This window comes from Canis lupus, chromosome 35, assembly GCF_003254725.2.
Source record: "Canis lupus dingo isolate Sandy chromosome 35, ASM325472v2, whole genome shotgun sequence".
Taxonomy (NCBI): domain Eukaryota; kingdom Metazoa; phylum Chordata; class Mammalia; order Carnivora; family Canidae; genus Canis; species Canis lupus.
Window position 1 is genome coordinate 15,351,229 of NC_064277.1, and position 21,044 is coordinate 15,372,272.

At 43.8% G+C, this 21,044-nt stretch overlaps 1 protein-coding gene across 1 annotated transcript; it reads left to right on the forward strand.

The window, feature by feature from the left end:
• The first annotated feature begins 1,536 nt into the window (after positions 1-1,536).
• On the forward strand, positions 1,537-20,098 carry LOC112657873 (myosin regulatory light chain interacting protein). The gene is made up of 7 exons (XM_025444026.3): positions 1,537-1,738; positions 2,798-2,988; positions 14,406-14,591; positions 15,907-16,104; positions 16,781-16,945; positions 17,850-18,270; positions 19,838-20,098. The coding sequence occupies exons 1-7, from the start codon at positions 1,652-1,654 to the stop codon at positions 19,925-19,927; spliced, it is 1,338 nt and encodes a 445-aa protein (XP_025299811.1). The 5' UTR covers positions 1,537-1,651; the 3' UTR covers positions 19,928-20,098.
• The last annotated feature ends 946 nt before the right edge of the window (positions 20,099-21,044 follow it).

The following is a 21,044-nucleotide window of genomic DNA, read 5'->3' on the forward strand; positions in this document are numbered from 1 at the left end:
ATCTTTCTTTGCAGCCTTCTGCTCTGATGCCCTTCCTATTTCTTCTGCAATAAAAGCTAGTGGGATGGAGATCTTTGAGACTCAGGAAAAGGGGTGAGGACAGAAGCCATTGGCAGGCAGGCACAGAGCTGACATCAGAGATCTTGCAAATAGAGTCATTCAAACGCTTTCGTGAGCATATCTCTGCTGGTCTTCACAGCAATACTGGGGAAGGGGCGAGTGGGGGATGAGGGGAGCAGAGCAGATATTGTGCTTTCCATTTTACTGTTGAAAACACTGAACTTCAGAGAGATGAAGCAGGCTTTCCAAGGGTCCAAGACTGAAACCCGCATCTCATTTCTCCTATAAAGAAACCAAAGAGTAGGCTAACTCGTGCATTGGCAAAAAGGAACAAGTAGTAAATGAGTGAAGACTAGGAGGCCTTTAATTACTAATAGCTACTGCTGAGGTTACCACCTGTTAGGTTCTGAGATAAGTCCCTAACCTTCAAGATGGGGATAACATCTGGTTGCCTGAGAGAAGGGACCGGCAGCACAGCAAGTGCTCAATTAACGTTTAATGAATGAATAACGCACGAGACAGGATGAACGAGAGAGGGCCTTGGAGCCCCATAAGGTGTTTTGATTCAGTACAACCTGTAAACAGAAGCTTCTGGAGAAGATTTATGCTGAAGTGCTAGATCCAGCTCCACGCTAGATGCAGCTCAGTGGTCAACTGAAAAAAAAAAAAAAAAAAAAAGATTTTATTTATTCATTCATGAGAGACGCAGAGAGAGACAGAGAGCGGCAGAGACACAGGCAGAGGGAGGAGCAGGCTCCCTGGGGGATTCGATTCCACGACCTGAGCCGAAAGCAAATGCTCAACCACTGAGCCACACAGGTGGCCCTGCAAAAAAAAAAAAAAAACAAAAAAACTTTTATACTCAGATTTTTTTTTTCCCCCACCGCCGAGGTCTAAAATGAGGAGCGATCCTTCCGCCTTCCAACAGCCCACGGCGGCAACCCCCGGGGGGGCGCGGGGGCAGTTTGCTCCGGGCTCGGGGTTGCTCCCTTTGCCTTGGACGTTCACCTCCCGTAGGCGTTCTCGCAGCGACCCAAGGCTCCTGGAGAACGGTGGATCCCAGGCAGGCAGAGGGGCGCCCCAGCCCCGGGGCCGCTCGCCCGGCTCGGAGCAGCGTCGCGCAGCGGGCGGGGGCGGGGGCGGGGGCGGGGGCGGGGGCGGCCGGGCCCAGGGCCCCGGGCCCCCTCCCCGCGCAGCCCTCCGCGCCCGCACGCCGCCACCTCCCGGGCCGCCCGGGGGAACTCAGCCGCGGCCGAGCGGGCGCCGCTATTGGCTGGCCCGGCGGCGGAGGCGGGGCGCGGCCGCTGATTGGCTGGGGCCGCCGCCGGAGGGGGCGGGGCCACTATATGAGCGGAGTCCCCGGCGCGCCGCAGGCAGTCGGGCTGCTGGAGTGCGGCGCCGCCGCGGGGACCCGGGCGGGCGGGCGGCCGGCGCGCGGGCGGAGGGCGGGGGCGCGGGGCGGCGGTCTGCGGCGCTGCAGCCTCCCGGGGGCCAGCGTCGCCGAGCCCGGGGCTGCCTGTGAGCCGCGGCGAGGCGGCAGCCCCGCGCGCACAAGGAGGAGGCGGCCGCGGCGGCAGCGCCGGCCCCAGCCATGCTGTGCTATGTGACGAGGCCGGACGCGGTGCTGATGGAGGTGGAGGTGGAGGCGAAAGCCAACGGCGAGGACTGCCTCAACCAGGTGACGGCCGGGGCCGGGCGGGGGCGGCGGTCCCCAGAGGCCGAGGGGCCTCGCGGCGGCGCCAGGAGCCTCCCGGGGAGCGGACGGCGCTGCGGCGGCCCGGCGGGGAGCGCCCCCCCCCCCTCCTCCTCCTCCTCCTCCTCCTCCTCCTCCTCCTCGCGGCCGTGGGGCCCGCGGTCCCCGCAGGCTGGCAGCGCGCAGGGGGGGGCGGGGGGGACGCGCGCGGCGGGCTGCCCCCCCCCCCCCCCCAGCCCCGCACTTTCCCGGAAGAAGGCGGCCCGGCACACCTGCCGCAGGTGTGTGCATGATGCCGCCTGTCGGGTCCCCCGCGGGGTCTGGCGGTGCCACCTGAGCCCCCAGATGAGGTGGCTGCTGGGCAGACAGGCGACGCTCTTGTCTCTTGCTGCTTCTCCAATGCACCGTCCACCTGCACCTCCCGGTTTGCGGGGCCCCCGAGGGCCGCGGGTTTGGGTCACCCACTCCGTTGCCTTGAAAGCACGCATTCCCCTTAGGAGTAACGACGAATGGCTCGAAACTGCACGTTGGTATGACAGACAGAAAACCTGGTCTCAAGGGGAACGCTGTGCCCTCAAACCCCCTAGACCTGAGCTGTGTGGAAAACCTCCTAGCTGACACTTGTGGCGTGTTTCCTCACCGTGTTTGTTTCTTGGAGTCCAGATGGTTAAAATTGTCCAGATAATCTGCCAAATCAGCGGTGCGGATTGTGCTGGTGGAGGGGATTCCGGTGATTGGAATAAGAGAAAATAACCCTGTAGATTGCCTCCCTCGGCCTTTCTGGAAGGCTACTCTCGAGGACTCCTTTCTCCCTACTGCAGTTGACGGTGTCCTAGGTGTTAAAGGAAGCACAAAGCCTCTCTGTTGGTTTAACAACACTGGGACCTTAGAACTTTGTTCTTACAGCTTAAGGCAGGAATTGTAGCACCTTTGTTGAACGTTGTGAAAAGCAGGTAGGAAGCTTGCACCCAGACGGTGTCCTTGGGTTTGCTTTGACCACATGGACCATTTGCTCATCCGTATTGCACTCCTTTTCTGTTCTAGGTGTGCAGGCGGCTGGGAATTATAGAAGTTGATTACTTTGGACTGCAGTTTACGGGTAGCAAAGGCGAAAGTTTATGGCTAAATCTGAGAAATCGGATCTCCCAGCAGATGGATGGGCTAGCCCCTTACCGGCTTAAACTGAGAGTCAAATTCTTCGTGGAACCTCATCTCATCTTACAGGAGCAGACGAGGTAAAGTGGCACTGAAATAAACCAATGTCACATACATAGACCTTTGATTCCGTTTAGAAAGGGCTGTTGCACCTCCCCAGAGATGTTCACAGGCAAACGTGGTTGACACAGAGTGAGTTGGTTCCTAACTGAGAAGTTTTCCACGGCTCAGCCCTTTTGTTGAGGTGAAGAGGGAACCGCCTAGTTGGCCTGGGGTATGTTTTCTGTCTCTTGTGGTTTTTTTTTTTGTCTTTATAAACAACAAGGGGCAGGGCTGGATTCTTGTGAACGCTGGAGATCAGTGCCACAAGGCAGAAAAAAAAAAAAAGGTTAAAAAACCCAACTGACTTCCTGATAGCCGCATCAAATGCCCGATAGTAACCTCTGCCTCAGCAGTGTTACTACAGGTCATTGTAGAGGGTTCTAACAGAAAGCAGGAAACAGTTCCTCTTGGGTTACTTAAACTTGGTCAATTTAAGCCTAGTGTCAAATTACAACATGTAGCAAAGCGCTCCATCTGACTTCATGCAGAATTTTGGAAGTTTTTAAGCATCTTGAAAACTTAGTAGAAAAACACTGTAGGGCCGGTGTAACGGAACTTGAACCCACACATCTGTAACACAGGATTGTTTAGATTTGACTTTATCTCTTTACTTGTAGAAAACCACCAGCAGTGGTAGACAACTGGAGCACGTGGGTGCCTTTTTCAAACAGAAAATGTTTTCTCCCCCTGGACTGTCTGTAGTACTTTTCAAGGATGAGCCAAATTAGGAAACTGGCATTCAGTATTTATTGCTGAAATGCAAGAGACCTGAATCTTATAGTGGCATGTTAAGAAAAAAAAGAAAGGAAGAAAACGACTTTTAAAGACAACAAACTTTGGATCTGAGTTCTGATATTTTTCATAATCCTTTGGGTTGGAAATTCACCACACATGAAAAATGTGTGACAATCTCAAGGTATGATAAGTGAGCAAAATCCTTTAAGGGTTCTCATGTCTTTTTTTTTTTTTTTTTCTTCTCCTCTGCTGAAGGACTGATGGAAACATATTTTGAAATACTGTTCATTTGAATTTGAAATGTCTCTTCTACCTGGTTAGGGAGCTTTAAACAGTGAGGGAGATGTTCAGTTTTATTTCTGAGGCAAGCTAGTATATCAAATTCTTAGTGTTCTTGGAAATCTCTTGCAAAATATTCACATGATTGCATGTGTAGTAAGGCTGTTTTAGCTGTTTATGTTAATCAGAATAGGTTGTGTTTTGTTTTTGTTTTTTTACCTTAAAGCAGACTTGTGAAGGTTTCCACTCTGTACTTCAAGATAATGGAGTAGAGTAAGAGAAGAGGACACACACACACACACACACACACACACACATATTACAACACATTGGACTTTTCATTGTGTAGTTTTATCATGGTTTTATCATGTAGATTTATCATGATATCAATCCTTTCTGGGTCTCCAGATGCAAATCTGCCTTGAGGATATGAATTTATTTTTTAAGTTTGCAGCAGCTTTGAGGACCAAATACATCTCATTTAAACAATGGCTGAAGTCATAACAGCATGATCCAATTGTGTTATGAATGGTGAAGACTTTAAAGTGTGCTCTTAGATGGTCTTTACCTGTGCTTTTCTGCAATTGAGTTAATAGCCATTATTAAGTCTACTTTATTCCTGCAGGAAATAGAGAGATTCTGTGAATTAGAATAGAAATCAAATTTCCTTCTTTGTTGACTCAATTGAGATTCATGCCTAATAGTGCTCAAGAGAATACATGTACCTGGTTAGCCTAGGTAACTTTAATTGATTTCAGTTCCTTTTGAAATCTTATTAAAAAATTAGCATGGCCTAAGCATTTGACTTGCTTTTATAAAATATTGGTGAATTTTACTTGTTTTTCATGGGGTTGTCCAAAATACAGAATTTGAAGAAATTGGCCCCTAAAGCATAGAGCATTCTGCTTTAATAACTGATTTGTAATTAGCATTTGTACCTTTTCAGCAGGATTCGGAAGTTATACTGGGTCCAGTGGAATTACAGTTAGCATTGTTTTTGTGTATATGATACTACTGAGCAAAAACACTGATTTTCCCTAATGTCACGTTAGCCAGATAAAGCTGGGTGGTAAACTTCTTGATATTTAATGATTCGTTATAAAATATTTATGTAAATTGCCATGAAAATAAAAGAGATCTATTTACCTAGTCTGTAAACTCTGCTCTGCCAATCCGGCTATGAGCCGTGCTTTTCTACTATCTCAAAGTCAAGCCATGAGGGTAAGTTTAGTATACTGAAAGTGTCTAGACAGTTTATTAAATGGTACTGAAATATCCTGGCCAAATTGGCCTCTGTGGAGAATTAAAGTAGCCTCCTTACAGTAGAGCTGGTACGTGGGGGCAGTGAATATATTAGTTCGCATCAGATGAGGGAGGCTGCTGCAGAACGGCAGGCAGGAAGGCCTGTTTGTAACAGGAGAGTACTAGGGGGAAGCAGAAGTCCCTCATTCTAGGTGCATCTCTGTCCCCCAACTACCAGACTTCTAAGACTGAGCCAGCCCTGAGCTTCATCTCAGTTGAAAGCCCAGGAAGAATTTATCTCTCAAAAATCACTTCTACTGTAAATTTTTCTTTGCTTCTGTGTCCTCTCTCTTATTTTCCTTAAAGTTTTCCTAAATATATTTTGCTGAAGACAAAGAAGGGAAGAAAAACCATATCAAGTGTCTGCTTAGATTGATAACAGTTAATCTGGCCTCTGATTTGGCCTAATTTTAGATTTGGTTCTTCACCCAGAATATTATGCTTGACTTGAATCGGGGCTCTGGAAGGTAACCAGAGAATCTTGTTCAGATTCAGCTGGCACATTTCAGAGACAGAGACACACAGGTAGATTCAGCAGATGTTTGCTATGCTGTGCATTAAAACTAAAAGCGAAACTCATGTATTCTGGAAGTAGATGTGAAATAATAGTGATCTTTGAAATTCTTGCCTTTCAAAGGTTCTCAGTTATTCATAGCAATTCAGACCAGATTTTGTCAACATTTCCAAAGCCAGAGATTTGAGGATCCTATGCTTCATCTTAAGAGATGGTGATTATACCACCCACTGCAATAAAATCTTGTTTCTCCTGACTTTGCTACATTTAGGCAGAGTTCTCTGATCTTTGCTAGGGGTGTTCCTGCTTCCTCAAGACTCACCAACACCTGAATTCTCTTTCCCAGAAGTGAGCTCAGGACAAGTGAGCCTCCCGTGAATCCTGAACTAAATGTTCAGGAAAATGCTGTAATCCTGAGTGTTGAATCTCATCAAGATTTCAGTGATGCAAGTGAGTGGTGTTGAGTTTGACTCATCCCTCATTAAAGCCCACTGTCCTTCAGACTTCACGCAGTCATCCCTCCTTGGGAAAGCCTTTACTGAGCCTTCTCAGGAGACTGAACCATCCCAAGACATCATGTAGCTTTCCTTTCTAGAGTCTAATGAGCGTATAACACTACCATTTTCCTATGTGACAATTTGTTTATTGTCAGCTACTCTAACAATTTAAACTCCATGAAGCAGGGGGTTGAGCAACATTATATTCCCCAGAGTCTGCCAAGTGTCTGGTGCATAAACATTTGTTGAATCAATGAATTAAGAAATTAGAAATAAATAAAAATGGGGTTAGCTGATATTGATAATAGAAGTCTCCTTATGGCTAGTGAAATGTTGGCTAGTTTGCTTCTAGAACTTGAGAAGTTTGAAACTGTCTAAAAGAAGTCTTGCCATTAAAAAAATGTTTTGTAGTGTTTATTCTCTGTTAAGAACTTGCTCAGCTCTCAGCATTTTTTTTTGCTTCCTTCCTTCACTCCCTCCACCCCACCCAAGCCTTTTGTTTATTGTGGCTATTAGTTCTCATCTAAAATGAATGACCATTCGCCTGGACCTTTTATGAAATTCAGATAGTTTTCAAGCCCCAGGCTCACTTAGCCTAATTTTCAGACAATGAATAGGTTCTAAATACTTATGGAACCCAGGCTTTCCATTTCTCCCAACAAAAATCCCTTAGATGTCAAAATCTAGGGAAGGTGACGTCATTGAAATCCACAAAGCAAATGCCACACACAAACCATAGGCCGAGTTGAGGTGACAATCTTGAATATGTTCAAACCAAATCACATGGATCCTAGCCAGGGCCTGTAATCATTTTCAAAATCTTTTAATACATTGTCGGTGTCGGTAAAGGTTGCTCTGCATAATTTACCTTTGTGGGATTTGGGATGGATATATTCTGTAGGATGCTGTTACAGCAGTATTTATCTGATATAAAGGTGTCACTGTGTTTTTCATATCGACTCTATGCCAAAAACTGGAATGACACATTGTTTTTTCTTTTCTTTGTTCTGTATGACCAAACACAAAATAGGCCTCAGGAAAGAAAAGCAGATTTCTATATTGTTTTCCAAAAGTATTCATTAGATTTCTCAATTCTAATTTATCTATTAAGTCTTTTCTTTTTACTAAGAGTATAGGATGTTTGCATGATCATGTGTTTATTTTAGCCACAGATCTCCCAGCTGGGCACATTCAGTGTCTTTACAAATTTCTCATATGGGTGTATTTGTATGAAGTATGCAATGAACATTAAGAAATAGATTTTTTTTTTATGTAACCAAAATGGACTTTTAATTTAAGCCTGTTGTTTTAAATGAAACTTGACTATTTAGATGATACATAGGGTCAGACTCAGGGTGACAGTGTTTTACTGCTCCAGGGTCATACCCCACTGTAGTCTGCTTCCAGATCTCTCCTGGATTAACAGTACTCCTCACAATCTGGACCGTTGGGAGAGATCTTGAAGGTAACACTTTGAAACTATAGGATTGCCTGGATTATTGCTTGTCTAGGTCAGGTTTCTGTTGTAAGTAAGCCTATTTTTTTCCCCAAGCGCAGATCTCATGCTTCTTGTAATTACTTTTGAAGTTGGGGGTTTCCCGCCCCGCACCCCCATATCTTTTAACTGCTTTGGAACCTGAGGAAGAGCAAATTTGTCTGTGGTTCCCATTTTCCATTTTGGGTATTGAGAAGGATTTCCTTAAGCTGAATAGAGACCTGACTTGGTAATTATTTGGTCCTTTCAGTTTCTCAATTGCAAACCTTCCATAGAGTATAGTAGATTTGATAGTTCATTTTAGGTATAGGTAACCGCTATTCATTCTGAACCATGACCATAAGGATTTTCACTAGTGTTACTCAACTTCTTATTATGAAAATTTACAAACACGCAGATAAGTTGAAGGTTTTTACAGTGAACAGCCAATACCCCCATCTAGATTCTACTATTAATAGTTTAATCAGTTTAATATACTTGCTTTATCACATATTTATTTTTGATATTTTTCAGAATAAGTTATGGGTAAGTACACTTCCCCCTAAAGACTTCAACAATGCATATCATTAAGTAGAACTCTGTATTTGTCTATAGTTTTTTTTCTTTTGATACAATACATATGATGAAATGCATAAATCCTAATTATCCCATTTGATGAGTTTTGATGAATGGATGTGGCTGTTTAAACAAAATCCTTAGTGAGATTTAGAATATTACCGCCACTCCAGAAAGTTCCCTCATGCTCTTCTGAGGTCCATCCCTACCCTCAGGGCTTCCCCACTCCCACCTCCACCTCCCCCACCCCCTCACACCACAGTCAGGGTTGAATGTTTTTCTGGCATAGGTTAGTTAGGTCTATTCTTTTTCACACAGATGGAATCGTGAAGTGCATGCTCTTTTGTTTCTGGCATCTTTTCATTATAATTTTTTAGAGATTCATCGTATATATGTACATATATATCAATGACTTGTTCATTGCTAGGTAGGATTCCATCATACGAATATACTGCTCTTTGTTGATCCATACTTCTGTTGTTGGGTACCTATTTTTCAGCTATTCTGAGTAGAGCTGCTGTGGTCAAGTACAGTCTTTTGTAGACATATATTTTCATTCCTCTTGAGGAAATACCTAAGAATGGAATAGCTGGGCCACAGAAGAGGTCATCATTTAGTTAAGTAATTGCCAGGCCTCTTCCCTAAACTGTACCATTCTGTCCTCCCACTGAGAGTTTGAGTCCTCCCCCTCCCTGCCAGCCTTCTGGTGGGTGTGTTGTGGGTTTCATTGCTGTGTCTCTATAATTAATTATAGATTAATAAGTAATAATGCTAATTAATAATGTTAATTAATAATGTTAAGCACTTTTTTCACATACTTATTGGCCTTTCCTACAGATTCGTTTGTGAAGTATCTGTTCTAGTCATTCACCCATTTTTTTCTGACTTGTTGCCTTTGTTTTTTTGAGCCATGGAGGTTCTTCATATATAACAGTTCCTTGTCAGAGAGGTGTTTTATAAATACAATTTCTCCTGTGACTTGCCCAATTTCTTTCTTTTTTTTTTTAATTATTTATTAAATTATTTATTTATTTATTCATGAAAGACACAGAGACAGAAAGAGAGGCATAGATGCAGGCAGAGGGAGAAGCAGGCCCCATGCAGGGAGCCCGACGAGGGACTTGATCCCGGGACTCCAGGATTATGCTCTGGGCTGAAGGCTGGCACTAAACCGCTGAGCCACCCAGGGATCCCCTCTTCCTTTCTTTTTTTTTTTTTAAGATTATTTATTTATTTATTTATTTGAGAGAGAGCACGTGGGGGTGGGGAGGGCAGAGGAAGAAGCAGACTCCCCAATGAGCAGGGAGCCTGATGTGGGGCTCAATCCCAGGACTCCAGGATCTTGACCTGATCCAAAGGCAGATGCTTAACCAACTGAGCCACCCCGGCACCCCTTGCCTGTTGTCTTAATGCTTTTTGATGAGTAGAAATTTTTAATTTTGGATAAGTCTAACTTATCCATTTTTCTCTTTTATGATTTTTCATGTGTCCTGAGAAACCTTTGCCTTCCCCCCAAGTGATAGCGATATTCTCTTATGTGTCATTCTAAAAGTGTTATGGTTATAGTTTTTACATTTAAGCCTACAATCCATCATGAACTGATATTTGTTCCAGTGGAAATTAAGATATAAAACCAAAAAAAGTATAGTAATTTTTTTTATTTGATAATTTTTAAATACAACTTGGCAGTTAGAGCTTGGTTTAAAATAAACTGATGTGGTTAACTGGCTCACTGGACTAAAGCAGGCTCATGGGTGGTCTCAGAGAGGGTCTAACTGGGTGAGGGACCCTGGATGGCCAGGGCCAGTCAGGTCTCAGGGGAAAAATACTGTCCAGTTGGTGGCCCTGGAGAGTTTTTAAAAATAGCTTCTTAGCCATTTTAAAGGTGTTTTAGGTTTGTTACTTAAATGTTGAGTCAATAGCAAATGTGAACATAGTTGATTTACGTTTGTGTCACAGAAAGTTCTTCAAAATGTCACTGGGAAGATACCAGAGGGCAGTGATTGAGCATAACCACCTGTGATGGGCAGGTCCGCAACCCCTGCTGGTTTGCAGAAAGTTCTACTTTGATTATTAGACAATTTCTAATGAGACAAGCTAGTGTTCAGAGGACAGTTCTCTGCTTATTGTTCTTAAAAGATAAATGCCCTAACTTTATTCCTTAAAATTATGGAAAAGAATTAATTTTTAAAGTAGAGGAAATTTGAAGTACTTAGAAACAAAAAGTATATGTGACTTTTTTTTAAGTTAGAATATGGCTGTCCTTAATATTACTCCCTTTTTTTTTTTTTTTTTTTTTTTTTTAATCTTCCAAATGCTACAGAAAGTGAATTCATTTGTACCCATGGTGCAAAGACTTGAGTGAGCCAGAATATTTTACTTTGGGCATCTATACTGAACCACATACTGACAGTATCCATTTTCTTAATAACTGAGTAAAACTTGAAGAACCACACAGCCAGAAGAATGTTTAGAAAATGCGGTTTGAGCTTATGTCTGCAGGACATATTCACAGACATTTGCTTAAGACAAAGAAGTAAGTTGTTTTTTTCTCCCCCCAGAGGCTTTCTTTCTGTTTGTGATTCTAGCATGTGGCCTAAAGCGAGTTAGATATGTCAACCACTTTTGATCTTCAGTTAACAAAAAAAAAATTCACTGCAGGCATGACTTCTTTGACCCCATCTGCTTATTTTGATATTATCAGTAATCTTTCAACCATTTTACAAAAAGAGATAGGAGAACATCCATGAACTAGACAGTTACAGAGCAGATGGCTCAAGAGAAAAATAATAGGAAAAAAATACTTGATTCAAAATCACCCCACTAACTATTGAGCCATCACTGGATTCCTTGTGGGAGTGTGTCTCCGAGCTCTGGCCATCCCCCCTCTTGGGAAGAGCACATTAAATAGTCTGTTGATGGCTCACCACAGCTGGTGACCCTTGCTGTCACTGCTCTCTTGAGGTGTTCTCCTGGAGAGCGTAAACTTGTCACCCAAAAACCAGTTTGTGGCTGGGGTTACTGTGATAGAAGATGTTCCTTTGCACTAAAAGGCTGTAAGTTCCATCTAAAAGGATCTATCAGATATGTTCACCCTGGGGTTACATAAACAATTATGACAAATCATTGTTGACTCGAAATGGAAAGGTCGCTTTTTTGCCATGAAACTGCAAAATACAGGAAGGGCCCTGTCAGGAAGTTTATGTAAATGGTAAAGAGGAGGATTCTTCTACTTCTAGGGTATTGATTGCATCCATCCCAGAATACAGAGTATGGAGAAAAGGCCGTTTGTCCTCCTGCTCCTCTGTTTTAAAATTCTGACCCACAGGCTGAGAAAAGATCAGCATTAGGTCTCAGACTGCTGACCACCTGTTAATATTCTGTTACTGCTTCTTTGCCTTTGATTTTGGCAGCTGCCTCTCTAGAAGCAGGTGTGGATAGTTTGGAAAGAGACATTGGATCGATTTTGCAGGCTAAACTTGCACAAAGCAGAAAACTAGTCTCTAGGTTGATGCTAGGGAAAGAAGTTAAAAGATACTTCCACACGAGCAGTAATTAAATTGAGAAGACTTGGTTTGTGGCAATACCCCTTAAAATCTTTTCAGTACATAATTTCTTTTCTAACATAAGCAAGTATTCAGATCTTTGTTTCCAGCTAACGCCCCCTCAACTCCCCTGTGAATACAGAGACAGAGATGTGTTAACCAAGATGAAGTTCACTGAATGGCCATCTAAAAAGCCTTTTGAGAGCTGAAGCAATGTTGTAACACCAAGATTGTACAAGAATGCTAGCCCTCACTGCTCAGATAGCTATTTTAAAACAAGCTATTTTTGTGGTTATTTCTTTGCCCCGGTAGGGACCCCCTTCTCAGTTTAGTGCTGTGTCAAAAATACTTTAAAGACTAGCAGATGTTTGGGTTAATAAAAACCATGCTTATCTTCTTTCGGTGCTTTTACGCATTCTTACTGTAATTTCTTCATTGGGACTTTGAATAAAGAAAAACCTGCAGTCTTTGGCAGAATCTGATAATTTTAAATATTTCTTTATCATTCTAGAACACACAAAATATTGAATTTAAACATCTCTTAAAGGAAGATTAATGGCTCTTGTCTGCCTGACATTTTGAGACTATCCATTAGAGCACCCCCACCTCCCGCCTTGTATTTCTAGCCCTGCTTCCTTCTGCTTTTCTGATATTGCTCATGTATCTCCTCTACCTGGGATGTCAGGCATAAGGCTAGTATATAAATAAAAGCACTGTTGAGTACTGGAATAAGGGTATCTAGCTCAAGTGGGAAGCTGGACTTATGAGCTCTATTCAGAGCAGTGTCGGAGCTTTACTCCTGGTTGTAATTCATTTGTTAATGGAAAGAATATTCTGGTATTTAAGCAAGTTTGAGAGGTTATAACAAGTCATCAAAGGAAGGTTACACCCCTACATTTCCCAGAGACAAATTTTATAACCTAGGCCAGTCTGTCCATGGCAGTTTTAGATACTCTGTTGAGAATCTTGGGCAATCTGGATTAGTGACAACGGTATAGGGAGTTTCCTAGGAGTGTCTAAGTCTGACACACCTTAGTACACACCTTAGAATAAAGATAGAATGTAGTATCCTATGCAATCAGGACAGGCACAAGTGGAGTGGCATGTGGGTGGGGAGAAACTAACCTTGGACCATGTGCAGTGTTCCATCCATTCACGGAGCCCTCTGGTGCTAGACACTTGGGAAGTCCATTTACATGCAGCCAACTGTAGTAGAATTTGGAATATGTCAAGTACTCTAATAGAGGAATACACAGTTTGCATATGATGTGGGTGAAAGGGTATCTAAGTGAGGGGGCACAGAAAGAATGCCCCTCGGGGCCTAGGAAGCAGCCAAGACAAAGACACGGGGATGTGAACATGCTTGGTCTTTCCAGGAAGAATTGTCCCTTTCTGGGGGCATAGTGGCTGGAGGGAAGGATGGGACATGTGGGTGCGCATTGGGGGCCAGACCCGCAGAACCCTGGCTTCATGCTAACAGCACACTTCCTCAGCAAACAGTTGGGATTCCTTGAAGGATTTTGGGCAGAGAAACGGCAAGCTTATCCCAGAAGCAGTAGCTGGGAAGGTGGATTAGCAGAGTCTACAGAAATCGGGAGATTGTAAATTCTTGGATAGTTGAGAGCCCCAAGTAGGATGTAGCAGGTATTAATAGGAAGACTGTAATGGACTTTAAAGGGTTTTCAGCAACAAAGTAGGTGAAAATAAAACAAAGAATCAAAAGTGGGTCTGTGGGTAAAATAACAAACCAGACTCCGATTTCCACTGGCATAAAAAGTGGGTTTGGGAAGGAAAACAGTGAGTTTGCTTTTGAACAAAGTGAAATTAGGATACTGAACATCCAAGTGGAGACCTCTATAGGCAATTGAACATTTGAATATGATGCTTAGATAAGCAGGGACAAAAACTAGACATTTGTGGGTCCTTTGAATAAAGGTAAGGCTCTCTGATATCAGGTCCATGTCAAGATCAAGTTTTTCTCAAGATAATTTATTTTAAAAATTTTTTAAAAATTTTAATGCAGAGACTTGTGAAACTATTTTATATTTGGTAACTTCAGTGTTACTGAACTTGCCTTAATTAGTTTTTGGGTTTTTTTTTTTTTTTTGGTCCGGGTTATACTTTTTATTCCAGAGAAACTTAAAGGATTCTTTGTGGCGAGCATTTTTGAGGTGGCTTTTTATTTACTTATGTATTTATTTTTTTAAAAAACTTTAAAGGTTTTATTTGAGAGAGAGAGACCATGCATGTGCAAGCAGGGGAAGGAGCAAAGAGAGAAGCAGACTCCCCACGGAGCAGGGAGCCTGATGTGGGGCTAGATCCCAGACCCTGGGATCATGAATTGAGGTGCCCTGGGGTGGCTTTTTAAATTACTGTATTTTCCTTTACCTGAAAGGGATCGTGAAGTTGCCCAGCAGGTTGAACTGGATACCAAACTAGTCCCCTAGGATAACCTCCTCGCATTGCTTTGCAGGCATATCTTCTTCTTGCATATCAAGGAGACCCTCCTGGCAGGCCACCTCCAGTGCTCCCCAGAGCAGGCAGTGGAGCTCTGTGCCCTCCTGGCACAGACCAAGTTTGGAGACTACAATCAGAACACTGCCAAGTACAGCTACGAGGAGCTGTGTGCAAAGGAGCTCTCCAGCACTACTCTGAACAGGTGAGGCTGCATTGGGGCGACTGTTTGGATCCATAGAGCTAGTAAATTTATACATGATTCCCAAAGAACATGAATCTATGGTATGTATATAGAGATAATTGGTGAGGTTAAGACTAGAGCATTGCCCAATTTAGCCAGTTATTTTCAAAAGATTCTTAGCTTTTTCTTTGAGAAATTTACAGACAACAAAATATAATCTACCTAAATCAATGCCCTTAAATAAAATGCTACAAAACAGGAATTTTTTAAGTCTCTGATCTCTGAAGAATGCAGATCTGTCCGAAAGTCCATCATGTATATTGGTATTTCCTTTATCCTCGCAAGGAAACCAAGAGACCTAATGTAGGTGTCTTAGTTATCTATTCTGGGGGAGAAAGTTACCCCAAACTTAGTAGCTTACAACCACAGACAATAGCTCACCTTTCTGTGGGCCAGAAATCTGGCTGTGGCTTGGCTGAGTTCTCCAGCTCAAGATCTTTCATAAGGCCACAGGCAAGCTGTTGGAGTTCAGTGTCATCTGAAGGCTCAGCCAGAGGAGGGATCCCCTTCTGGGATCCCCACGTGGTATGTTGGCAGGACCTTATCCTAACCTCACTTCGTAGGCCTCTCCAGGAGGCTGTTTCATAACATGGTAGCTACTGATGATAAGCCATCAGACAGAGCAAGAGAGAACACCCAAGACAGAAGTCAAAGCCTTTTTAGAACTTAATTTCAGAAGTGAGTGACATCCCATCACTTTTACCATATTCTGTTCATTAGAAACAAGTTAGGAATCCAGTGGTTTATTAACACAGCAGGTACCCAACACACAGGTGGAGGGTATTGTACAAGGATGTGTATACCAGGAGATGGGGATCTTGAAGGACTGTGTTAGAGGCTGGCTGCCACAGCAGATAAAATAAATCCTGCATTTTTTTTTTTTTCAGTTGCAGGTGATCTAATCAATCCCTTCTAATGCTATATCATAATGAAACTTACAAAGTAAGTGTAGATACCTGCAGGAGAAGTTCCTACATACAACATTTCTTATGTTTGCTTTTAGAGATTTTCCATAATTCTTCCAATTCACCCCTCTCTGGCATCCCCACTTGCTTTTTTTGCTGAATAATAATATTTGAGATCTGCAAGGGTGTCTTATAAGTATTTTAGTCAATTTGCTAAATAAATGCAGGATCATTGCTATATTGCTCTAAGTCCTTGTGATATACAAATGGCAGCATCTACAGGATTTCCTGGTAAAAATAGTACAAATTTCTTTCTGAAGACCACGGAAGTTCATCTCTCCATGCCTCTCTGCCCTTTTGGTGTCTGACAGCATTGTTGCAAAGCATAAAGAGTTGGAGGGGACCAGCCAGGCGTCGGCCGAATACCAGGTGTTGCAGATTGTGTCGGCGATGGAAAACTATGGCATAGAATGGCATTCCGTGAGGGACAGCGAAGGGCAGAAACTCCTCATTGGGGTTGGACCTGAGGGAATCTCAATTTGCAAGGATGACTTCTGCCCAATTAATAGGTAACCTACGTTTTAAAGTTTTATATAGCCCAAAGCTTACTCTTTGTAGCTCTGCATCCGAAAATAGATAAAACTGTAAAGGGATTTGCTAGACACTCATCTTTTAGGAATCAGATGTTTCATTTTGGGCACGTATATTAATTTTATTCAGGCCTTAATAACTGTTTAATTATTTTTATTTTATTTATTTATTTTTGTAAGGGTTCATTTATTTGAGAGTGAGAGAGAGCATAAGCTGGGGGAGAGGCAGAGGGAGGAGGAGAAGAAGCAGGCTCCCCACTGAGCAGGGAGCCTGATGTGAGGACAGGATCCCAGGACCGTGGGATGATGACCAGAGCTGCAGGCAGATGCTTAACCTGCTGAGCCACTCAGGCGCCCCTTAATTATTTTTTAAACTATGAATTCAAGTGCACTGTGGTGAAGGTGTCGTTTCTACCTACACACACACACACACACACACACACACACACACACCCCACAGCTCACTGTGGCACTTCTGTCCACAATTGCTTTCTGATGACCTTTCTGACTAGGGAGCAGCGTGCTTACTGGTACCCCCAGCCAAGCATCTGATTTAACTGCAGGGTGCTGGGCCCAGGGCAATCCTACAAAGGCGCACACACGCTGACAGACCTCTGCTTCAGGGCTTGCTCACTTTTCTCTTCCCGTGTTTTAGGATCGCTTACCCTGTGGTGCAGATGGCCACCCAGTCAGGAAAAAACGTGTACCTGACCGTCACCAAGGAGTCTGGGAACAGCGTCGTGCTGTTGTTCAAGATGATCAGTACCAGGGCGGCCAGCGGGCTCTACCGAGCCATCACGGAGACCCACGCTTTCTACAGGTACCTAGCCTCTGTACACCGCCACAGCCTTGGCATCTGTCACAGCTCTGACTTTTCAGATGACAATAGGCTCCTATGGTTTCTGGTTGTAGTGTCTGTGCATCTTGTGCAGAATTTAAGAAATCCACTGCTTTCAAACATGTTGTTAGTTCTGTTCTACTTAGCAATGGAGTCTTTATCAACAGGGTCCTGCTTTTCCCACAAGGCATGCCTGTGAATGAGCTGCCCAGACACACTCCCCTGTTTCTCATACCTTATTCTCTCATAGCACCTCCTCCCCCAGGAACTCTGGGCCTGTCCCGCGACTGCTTTTGCCTTTTCCTAGCTGGGTGACCTAAGTCATCCCTGTGGTAGAGCATCTATCCCATCCTGCAGTGCACAGTAAGGATTTTCTAAGGACAATAGCGATACCCTCATTTCGTAAGGTGTGTTAGAGTAGACTTGTGGTTTGACCCACATATTTGAGAAATAAGAGCTGAGAAATTTAATTACGCTCTTAACCTTTTTTATGTTAAAATAGACACACAAATTTTGGAGCAGAATGGAAAATTTGAGAGAATTTTTAGCATAAAACCAAGAAAGAAGAAAATGTCCTTTTTTCTTGCCACAAGCGGTTTTTGACTATAACTCATATCCCTGGGGGTGGAGGCTCACATTCACTATTCTCTACATTTATGGCTGCTTTATCCGAGGTTCTCTGGGGACACTTGAGAAACATAGAGGTAGAATCATTGAAATGTTTAACACACATAAAACTGGAAGATTATACTTTCAGGCATGCAAACAAGAATATAAATATCTGCTGTGACACAAATATTCTTAGGCACAGTAGCATTTGAGGTCTGAGTCACAGAAATGCCCGGGCTTGTCAGTACTGAAGCAGACATTCAATATCTCCCTGCAGGTGTGACACAGTGACCAGTGCTGTCATGATGCAGTACAGCCGAGACCTGAAGGGCCACCTGGCCTCTCTGTTCCTGAATGAAAATATCAACCTCGGCAAGAAGTACGTCTTCGATATTAAAAGAACATCAAAGGAGGTATATGACCATGCCAGGAGAGCTCTGTACAATGCTGGCGTTGTGGATCTGGTTTCGAGAAGTGACCACAGCCCTCCCAACTCCCCGCTGAAGTCCTCGGAGAGCAGCATGAACTGCACCAGCTGCGAGGGCCTCAGCTGCCAGCAGACCAGAGCGCTCCAGGAGAAGCTGCGCAAGCTGAAGGAGGCCATGCTGTGCATGGTGTGCTGTGAGGAGGAGATCGACTCGACCTTCTGCCCTTGCGGCCACACCGTGTGCTGTGAGGGCTGCGCCGCCCAGCTGCAGGTGAGGGGGTGCTCGGGGGTGGTCCTCCTCCTCTCCCTTCTCCACACTGTTCACAGTCGATGAGCACCTGCTCTGTGCCAGGAGCAAGCCGAAAAGCCCAGCTGCACCTGGGAAGGGCCTTCGTATTTGGTGACTTCAAAGGTATTGCTCTTGGGAAACATTTTGGATTAATATACTACTTTCAACAATGTAATTGCTTTAAGTCATAGGCTTTTTTCAGGTCCTGGAAACAAGGCTCAGACTCACAAGGTAACACAGCTAGTTAGTAGGTAAGCCAGAGGCTGGAACCATTGCCTCCTGCTTCCTGACACATAGGAGGATGGTCTTTATTATTTACTTAAAATATTTGAAGAAGAATACTAAGAAGCTGTGGTGATAGCTCACTTTTGGTTCTGTGGGGGGATTGGTGACTGTGATTATTTGTGATTAATTTCCTTTTATTGCTGCATATGCCTCTAGGGGGCATCTTGCATTGGCTCTTAGTAAGCCAATCTAATTTTCACATTAATACAAAAAAATAAAAGCTCATGTATGTTTTTCTTTTTTTGCACCTTACATTTCCCCTTATGATGATTTTTTTTCAATTCGTTTCATTTCTAAGAACTGTTCACTAAATATCATTGTGGTTTTATTTCAAAATTTAGCCCCAAATAATACCTGGTCTTTCAAAAGCTGCTAATTTCAGAGCTATTTTTAGGGTTATATACTGAGCCAGCAGGGTGCCTTCATCCTTCCTAAGAGTAGATCATGAGTCAATAACAAGGACTTACTTCTCCAGGAACTAGCTGGGCATTCTAGGGATTTGCCTTTTTCTGCCCACATGGGCTGACCTCTTTGTCCTCCTCTGGCCAAGGGAGAGCAGTGCTTGCTGAGAAGCCAGCCAGAGACATAGAGCTGTGACCTGTGGCTCGGAGCAGAGCCATGTTCACTGGCCATGTGGCATCAACCCAGTGACGCTGGCCCGGATCAGCCCACTGAGCCAGGGACACCCAGACTCTGGAAGCGTCTCAGGTCTCCTGCATCACTGCCAGAGGGGTTGCACTCTGCCGTGCAGGGACCATAGCCTCCCCACACAGCAAGAATTCTTTGCTGATCTCTTTATTCATGGTGTCTGGTTTAGAGTGGGACTAAAAACATAATCAAATTGCCTGAGGTTTACACTTTTTCATAATATTTTGAATCCCTTGTAAGGTATGGACTTTCAAACTCGTTGGAAAGCAGAGATAGTGGGGCACCTGGGTGGTTCAGTTGGTTAAGCAGTTGCTTTCAGCTCAGGTCATGATCTCAGGGTCCTGGGATGGAGCCCTACATCGGGCTCCCTGCTCCGTGAGGAGTCTGCTTCTCCCTCTGCCCCCTCTGCTCATGCTCTCTCTCTTTCTTTTCTCTCTCTCTCAAATAAGTAAATAAAATCTTAAGAAAGAAAGCAAAGATCTCTACCACTTGAGAGCTAGAAATAGTGATGACCACAACTTACACAGCACACACAATAGAGTAAGTGCCGCACGTGAACCCTGAAGATACACCCTTGAAGATGTCCTAACAAGTACTGTGGGCTTTTCTTTTCTAGTCCTGTCCGGTGTGTAGGTCACGCGTGGAACACGTACAGCACGTCTACCTGCCAACCCACACCAGTCTGCTCAACCTGACTGTAATCTGATGTGTTGTGCGCTTAACTGGCCATGCCACGTTTTCCCTGGACTGCACTACGACTAAACTATAAAAATGATAGATCGTGGAGAAGATAAATACTCCAAAACCCATCATCATGCAATATTGGGAAAAAAAAAAAAAAAAAGGAAGAATAAAAAAAATACTCGTCCCCACCAAACACGCCAGGCAAAGAATCAACAGCTGCAGTGGTGGGGGCCGGGAGGGGTCCTGGGACACGGACACGTTCCCTGGATGACTACTTCTTCTCATCGAGTAAAAAAATAAGTAAAATGTGTGATGTCAGTTAAGTGGCAGCATAGCCAAAAAAGTGGGTACCTTTTAGGAAAGGACGTTGTTCAGTCTCCTCATATATTCCGAGGTAAGTTTCCTACTTGGAGCAAATTTTGTAAGAATTCGTTTTAAGAATTTTCCTTGGTTCTTTTTTGTATGATCATGGAGCTCTGAACATTTTAATAGGCAAATTTTTCTTAAAGAAACAGTCATTTTAATGTCCTTTCTGTTTTTATAACTTGTTCAAGAAGGATTGGAAGGTAAACAGATGTAAAGATCAGTTCTGTGACTTTTAAAAAAGTTGACGACCGAGTTGTCAGATATAAACCAGTCCGGCTAGTGGGAAACAGAGACCTCGGTATGCACGGCTTCCTTTCTCTCTGCCTCTGTGCCCTCACCCCCCACCCCAAGGCTTTCGATTACGAAATGCTACCAGTCTCATTGTAAGATTTCTGTGGAGTAGTCTGCACTCCTTGGGCTCTTGAGTCGGTGGGATATTTTATTTAAGTTGAAAAGGGAACACACGTTCCTTGGAAAGCAGACCGTTGCTCATGGGGATGAAGCTTTATGGTGTACAAACGGGAGGGGGTTCTCTACTTCTCCCAGAAACTCCACTCCAGCTTCATCCACTGGGGTTGCTTTTGCTTGAGCCATCAAGCCTTTTACAGCCTTATCGTAGATATCTTAGATATAGTATGCTTTTTTTTTCTTGGTAGTAAATGCTTAGGTATTAACTTTCGGTTGTCCCCTCCCTAGGTCTTTGAGGGGTTTCGAGTTTCTTTGTTTCTATATTCTTAATCACATTCTCCACTCCCACTTGGGCATTTTGGACG

Bases quoted from the DNA above. Each gene is read 5' to 3' on its own strand.
- LOC112657873 (XM_025444026.3), top strand. From the start codon at position 1,652: ATGCTGTGCTATGTGACGAGGCCGGACGCGGTGCTGATGGAGGTGGAG. The intron at 14,592-15,906 runs GTGAGGCTGCAT...GGTGTCTGACAG, and splicing joins TCCAGCACTACTCTGAACAG to CATTGTTGCAAAGCATAAAG. The intron at 18,271-19,837 runs GTGAGGGGGTGC...TTTCTTTTCTAG, and splicing joins GCTGCGCCGCCCAGCTGCAG to TCCTGTCCGGTGTGTAGGTC.